This window comes from Rhinolophus ferrumequinum, chromosome 23 (genome assembly GCF_004115265.2).
Source record: "Rhinolophus ferrumequinum isolate MPI-CBG mRhiFer1 chromosome 23, mRhiFer1_v1.p, whole genome shotgun sequence".
In the NCBI taxonomy this organism is placed as follows: Eukaryota; Metazoa; Chordata; class Mammalia; order Chiroptera; family Rhinolophidae; genus Rhinolophus; species Rhinolophus ferrumequinum.
This window is the reverse complement of record NC_046306.1, coordinates 9407766-9415237: the sequence shown is the minus strand read 5'-3', so window position 1 is coordinate 9415237 and position 7472 is coordinate 9407766. Positions and strand designations below refer to the sequence as shown.

Below are 7472 nucleotides of genomic sequence, written 5' to 3'. Positions count from 1 at the left end.
CCTGTACTCTCAATAACCCATGATGTTGTCTCCTCCTGAGCACCCCGCTCAGAGTTGCCCCCTCCCCCAGTCACTGTGACATCACCCTGCTTTGTGTTCGCGGTGCCGGTCATGGGCGATGAACTTGCAGTCTGCGTCTCCCCCACCAGAAGACAAGCTCCTGAGGCCCAGACTTGCTTTGTTCACAGTAGACGCTCGTTTACTGAGTTACTGCTTGCTGAGGAAATTAAGCTCCGTTACAGGCTTTTACTTACCTCCGCAGGTAAAGGACGGGCAGGGTTTTACCCAGGTCTAGCTGGCTACAAAGTATACAATAATCGTTCACATAAATTCCATACAATGTCTCCCCTCTAGGGAGCCGCCTTAGAGGCCACGGAAGGACCCTGAAGCGAGCGGAGAGGGGCGCTAAGATCCCCTCTAGATGTCTTTCAGAGGCAACATCCTACCCTGGTTATCTGAAAGTTGAAGCGCTGAACTCCTCAGCGGCCTGTCATCCCGTCATCTCAGGTCTGTTTCCCGAATGTTCCTGCTACAGGCGGCCACTGTCCCCAGCCGGGCCCAGGCTCCTCCCCTGCTTCCTTCTTCACCTGCTCCCAGGAAAGACAAGCACTTTGATGGCAGGGACAGGTTGTAGCCCAAGTCCTGGTGAATTCTGGAGAAACTGGCTGGACTTGCGTCATTGATTAATTGACACGTTTGGATTTTCAACCCAGGAGCTTAATTAAGGCCACTTGCCTTGGTGGGGGCTGGGTCTCATATTTCAGGGAAACCCCCTCCAAAGCTCTGGGTGTCCCAGACCTCCAAGCAGTCTGGGATGGCTGGTTACCGCTGGTGGCTGGTGTCTGGAGACCCCCTAGTGGCCAGCACAATGGTGACATACAAACAGTGCCAGAGATCATTCATTCGTTTACTCAGCACATGTTTATTAAGCACCAACCTGGCTCAGGCACTGCTTTAGGGAAATAGCAGGGGACATGACAGTCTACTGGGAGGTGGGGACGGGGGTCGGGGAAGGCCTGTTCAAGAAGGTGACATTGAAGCCAAGAACTAAAGGGGGTGAGGGAGCCAGCTGTGCAAATATCTGGTAACATATTGTTCCAAGCTAAGGGAACAGCAAGGACAAAGGTCCTGAGGCAGGAACGTGCTTGCCATGTTCAGGAACAGCAAGAAGGCGAGGGAGACAGGAATTAGGTCAGAGAGGGGGAGGTGGGAGGAAGTGAGGTCAGAGAGGGAGCCCTCGGGGCAGGGCCTCGAAAGGGATTAGAGAGTCTTTGGTTTTTATTTAAAATGAGCTGGGAAGTTTCTTCCCTCCAGGGTTTTGAATAGAGGAATTACATGACCTAATTTATATTTGAAAAAAAAATTATTTTTAATATGTAGGACATTCACATGCTTTGAAAATCAAAATTATAGATATTATTTCATATAATGGAATCATTTATTGTCTAGCTTCTTTCACTTGATACAATGTTTTCAAGGTTCATCCATGTTGTAGGACTTCTTTCTTTTTTTTATTTAAAAAGTTGCATAAGCAGTGAGGTTACTTTGTCACAGAGTATATGGAGGCTTTAGCTCTTTTTTTTTTTTAAAGATTTTATTGAGGAAGGGAAACAGGACTTTATTGGGGAACAGTGTGTACTTCCAGGACTTTTTCCAAGTCAAGCTGTTGTCCTTTCAATCTTAGTTGTGGAGGGTGCCGTTCAGCTTCAAGTTGTCCTTTCAGTCTTAGTTGTGGAGGACGCAGCTCAGCTCCAGGTCTAGTTGCTGTTGTTAGTTGCAAGGGGCGCAGCCCATCATCCCTTGCAGGAGTCAGGAGTCGAACCAGCAACCTTGTGGTTGAGAGCCCACTGGCCCATGTAGGAATCGAACTGTCAGCCTTTGGCATTAGGAGCACGGAGCTCCAACAGCCTGAGCGACGGGGCCGGCCCTTCATTTCTTTTTATGGCTGAATAACATTCCATTGTTTGGATCGATCACATCCTGTTTATACATGCAATTGATGGACATTTGAGTTGTTTCCACTTTCTGGATGTTATAAACACTGCTGCTATGAACAGTCACGTACGAGTTTTTGCATGGACATGTGTTTTCATTTCTCTTGGGTATATACCCTAGGAGTGGAATTGCTGGGTCAAATGGTAACTATGTGTAATTTTTTTGAGGATTCCAAACTGCTTTCCATGGCAGCTGCACCATTTTACATCCCCACCAGCAATGTATGAGGGTTTCAATTGCTCTGCATCCTCACCAACATTTGTTATTTTCCATGTTTTTGGTTATACCATCCTAATGAATGTGAACTGATATCCCATTGTGGTTTTAATTTACATTTTCCCTGGTGACTAATGATGTTGAGTGTCTTTTCATGTGCTAATTGGCCATTTGTACATATTTTTGGAGAAATTATTCAAATCCTTTGCTCATTTAAAAATTGGGTTATTTGTCTTTATTGTTGAATTGTAAGAGTTCTTTTTATATATGCTGGACACTAGACCCTTATCAGATATATGATTTGCAAATATCTTTTCTCATTCTGTTGGTTGTCTTTTCACTTTTTTTTCTCTTCACTTTCTAATAGTGTCTTTTGATACAAAAAGAAGTTTTTACTTTTTAAAAAAATTTATTGGGGAATATTGGGGAACAGTGTGTTTCTCCAGGGCCCATCAGCTCCAAGTCGTTGTCCTTCAATCTAGTTGTGGAGGGCGCAGCTCAGCTCCAAGTCCAGTCGCCGTTTTCAATTCTTTGTTGCAGGGGGCACAGCTCACCATCCCATGTGGGAATTGAACCGGCAACCTTGTTGTTGAGCGCTCACGCTCTAACCAACTGAGCCATCCGGCCACCCCTAAAATGTTTTTACTTTTGATGAAGTCCAATTTATCTATTTTTTCTTGGTTTGTGCTTTAGGTGTCCTATGTCCTCATTCTTTTTTACAACTTTATCGTAGTCTACGGGTGTGGCTGGACCATAGTAATTCATTTAACTACTTGCCCATTGATGGACAGACACTTGGGTTGTTTCCTATTTTGTGATGTTATAAACCTTGTACATAATGTCATTCTGCATGTAAAGGTAGATCAATAGGACACACTCTTGAGTGGGGTTGCTGTGACAGATGTTAAATGCCTTTGTCCTTTTGGTAGATAGAGACAAACCTATCAGTAGGCAAGCAGATATTGTGATTGGAATTGTACACTAATTTATACTCCTACCAGCTGTGATCAACAGTGCGTTTCTCACAGCCTTGCCTCAGAGTGCGGCTACTAAAGAAAGTAAGATGAAAAATTCAGTCCTTCAGTTATACTGTTCACATTTCAAGTGCTCACTAGTCACTTGTGTCTGGTGGGTAATGAGTTGGATAGTGCAGAGAGAGAACGTTTGCACCTTGAGAAAGTTCTATTGGGCAGTTCTGATAAAGAATTGTACAGTGACCTTGACTTTACATTTTAATAGGATCCCTCTGGCTGCTTGTGGGGAATGGATTCAGGGACCAAAGGAGGCAGGAGACGAGGGAGGAGATGACAGCAGTAGTCCAGGTAAGAGGAAATGGAGGGTCAGCCCAGGGTGACCGTGGAGGTGGGAGAAGTAGTTAATTCTGGATGTGTTTTGAAGATGGAGTGGCTGGGATTTTCTGGTTAATGGGACGTAGGGGTGAGGGGAAGAGAGGTTGAGGATGACTTCCAGGTTTCTGGCCTGAGCTACTGGAAGGGTGGAGGTGCTATTGACCAAGCTGGGGAAGAACAAGGTGGGAGCAGGTTTGGGGAGGAAGAATGTGTTCTGTTTTCAGCATATTATGTGTGAAATGCATGTTGGATGTCCCGAGTAACGTTGAGTGGGCATCAAGTTGTTTTTCTGGCCTAGAGAATGACACATGATTTTGGTCACCAAGATGGGGCAAAGCCAGAAAGGAAGGAAGAGGCAGAATCAAAGGCCTAAGATGGGGGCAAAGTTCAAGGGCGGTGATGGGCAGAAAAGTTGTAAGAATAATACCATAAACTTCAATATCTTCTTCACTTAGATCCCCTCATTGCCAGTATTTTCTACACTTGATTTGTCATTCTTTTCTCTTTGTGTGTATAATTTTTCTGAACCATTTAAGAGTCAGTTACAGACATGATATCCTTTTACCCCTAAATACTTCAGTGCGCACTTCCTAAGAACATTCTCTTACGTGATTACTGTATAGTTTTCAAAATCAGGAAATGTAACATTGATACAATGTTATAATATAATATCTATTGTTAATTTTATTCATTCATTCATTCATTCGTTCATTCATTCAGTGGTTAGGCATATATATAATCTATGAAGTGATCCCCGCATAAGCCCAGTAACCATCTGACACCCTACATAATCTTTACATTTTTTTATTATATTCCCTATACTGTATTTCACATCCCCGTGACTATTTTGTGACTACCAGTTTGTACTTTCTGATCCCTTCACCTTCTCCCCCATCCCTCAACCCTCTTCCCATCTAGCAACTATCAGTTTTTTTCTGTGTATCTATGAGTCTATTTCTGTTTTGTTTATTCGTTTATTCTGTTCTTTAGATTCCACATATAAGTGAGGTCGTATGCTATTTGTCTTTCTCAGTCTGACTTATTTCACTTAGTATAATATCCTTTAGGTCCATCCATGTTGCAAATGGTAAGATTTCATTTTTTTGTGGCAGAGTAATACTCCATTGTATAAATGTACCACAATTTCTTTATTCAATTGTCTATTGATGGACATTTCTGTTGTTTCCATATCTTGGCTATTGTGAATAGTGCTGCAGTAAACATAGGGGTGCATATATATTTTTTTCAAATTAGTGTTTTGGATTTCTTCGGATAAATATCTAGGAGTGGAATTGCTGGATCATAAGGTAGTTCTATTTTTAATTTTTTGAGGAAACTCCATACTCTTCCATAGTGGCTGCACCAATCTGCAATCCCACCGATAGTGCACGAGGGTTCCCTTTTCTCCACATCCTCGACACTTGTTTGTTGATTTACTGAAGATGGCCATTCTGACAGGAGTGAGGTGGCATCTCATTGTGGTTTTGATTTGCATTTCTCTGATGATTAGTGACTGAGCATCTTTTCATGTCTATTGGCCATCGGTATGTCTACTTTGGAGAAATGTCTATTCATATTCTCTGCCTATTTTTAAGTTGGATTGTTTCTTTTTTTAGTGTTGAGCTGTATGAATTTTTTAAAAAATAAATATTGGATATTAACCCCTTATCAGATGTATCATTGGCAAATATCTTCTCCCATATAGTAAGATGTTTTTTTGGTTTTGTTGAGGGTTTCCTTTGCTGTGAAAAAAACTTTAGTTTCATAAACTTTAGTAGTCCCATTTGTTTATTTTTTCTTTTGTTTCCCTTGCCTGGAGATATATCAGTAAAAATATTACTAAGGGTAATATTTACCTAAGGGTAATGTTTAAGAGCTTACTTCCTGTATTTTCTTTTAGGAGTTTTATGGTTTTGGGTCTTACATTTAAGTTTTTATCCATTTTGAGTTTATTCTTGTATATGGTGTAAGAAGGTGGTCCAGTTTCATTTTCTTTGCTTGTGTCTGTCCAGTTTTCCCAACACCATTTATTAAATAGACTGTCTTTACCCCCAATGTAAATTCTTGCTTCCTTTTCATAGATTAAATGACCATATAGGCATGGTTTTATTTCTGGGCTCTCTATTCTGTTCCATTGTTCTATGTGTCTGTTTTTATGCCAGTACCATACTATTTTGATTACTATGGCCTTTTAGTGTAATTTAATATCAGATAGCATGATACCTCCAACTTTGTTCTTATTTCTCAGGATTGCCGTGGCTATTTGGCATCTTTTATGGTTCCATATCAATTTTAGGATTATTTGTTCTAGTTCTATAAAAAACGCCATTTTGATAGGGATTGCATTGAATCTATATATTTCTTTGGGTAGTATGGACATTTTAACTATATTCATTCTTCCTATCCATGAGCATGTTATATGTTTCTATTTATATGTATCTCCTTTAATTTCTCTCTTCAATGTCTTATAATTTTCTGACTACAGGTCTTTTACTTCCTTGGTTAAATTTATACCTAAGTATTTTATTTATTTTTTTTGATGCAATTGCAAATGGGATTGTTTTCTTAATTTCTCTTTCTGATAGTTCATTATTAGTGTTTAAAAATGCAACTGATTTCTGAATATTAATTTTGTATCCTGTTACTTCACTAAATTCATTTATCAGTTCTAATAGTTTTTTGGTGGAATCTTTGGCGTTCTCTATATATAGTATCATGTCATCTGCAAATAATGACAATTTTACTTCCTCCTTTCTATTTTGGATGTCTTTTATTTCTTTTTTCTTGTCTGATTGCTGTGGCTAGAACTTCCAGTACTATGTGGAATAAAAGTGGTGAAAGTGGGCAACCTTATCTTGTTCCTGATCTTAAGGGGGAATGCTTTTCGCCATTGAGTATATTAGCTGTGGGTTTTCAATTGTCCATTTAAAAAGCCCACTAATTGTCTCAATAATGACCTGAAATCCTTACTCTTAAACTAGTTACTACCAAGGTCATTGTACAGCTTTCAAAGAGAAAACATGTACCTGCCTAGAGAGAAGAAAATCAATAATGTCCACAAATCTGCCTGAAAGAATGTGGGCTTAGAAATGCTATTCACAGGCTCTGCACGTCTACAGCAGTGGTTCTCAGCTGGAGCTGATTTTGGTCCCAGGGGGCATTTGGCAATGTCTGGAGACATTTATGGTTGCCACACTGGGGGTGGTGACATGCTACTGGCATCTTGCGGGTAGAGACTAGGGATGCTGCTAACCATCTCACTATGCACAGGACAGCCCCCATAACGGGGAATTCTGCGGCCCCAAATGTCAAGAGTGCCGAGGTTGAGAAACTCTGATCTATAAGTGAATTGGGAGAGACCCCTCCCTCTGTTGCAATTGGAGCATCCTGTGGACCCACAACTCACCCCAGCGATGCCATTTCCCCTTAGCTACCGTGGAAAACCCCACTCCTAGAGGAATAGGGCGGTCCAGCCAAGTTTGTTTCTGATCACTCCAAACTGGAACCACCCACATGCCCCATTAGGAGGAGATGGATAAAATGAAACAGTATCATCACACTGTGCCCATTGCTCTTCCCCAGGCTCCGGTGCTTCTCTGTAAAATGGGGCTGGGACGGTGAGATTGGAAGGGTGCCAGTTATCTTGGGCCGAGCTGCGACTCTACGACTTACGGTCATAACTGCTTCTGACTCATGTGTAATTGACGCATTGGGGTTATGTGCTGACACGTCTCCAGCCTTTTATCAACAGGAGGCTGCCCAGGAATGTCTCCCCATTGGAATCCAGGGCAGGGCCTCTGCTGAGTCACCCCTGGCTCAGGCTCTGGCTCATTTTAAGAGCAGCTTCCATTTCTTTCGTGCCAGCTGTACAGTAGGCTCACTGCTACATTGTAACTCTCACAACTTCCACAT

General features: G+C 41.6%; 1 protein-coding gene across 3 annotated transcripts in view; it reads left to right on the top strand.

Annotated features, from left to right (window-relative positions):
- The window catches only part of LOC117015781 (uncharacterized), a 153680-nt gene that overhangs the window by 679 nt on the left and 145529 nt on the right, over positions 1-7472 (top strand). For 2 of the 3 annotated variants that reach the window (XM_033094550.1, XM_033094553.1), the window contains exons 2-4: positions 41-262; positions 355-507; positions 3451-3533. In XM_033094550.1, coding sequence (XP_032950441.1) covers positions 41-262; positions 355-507; positions 3451-3533 — 458 coding nt within the window. Of the gene's footprint in view, positions 1-40; positions 263-354; positions 508-3450; positions 3534-3858; positions 4163-7472 lie in introns of those variants that run through there. The other variant, XM_033094551.1, reaches the window with a different exon arrangement.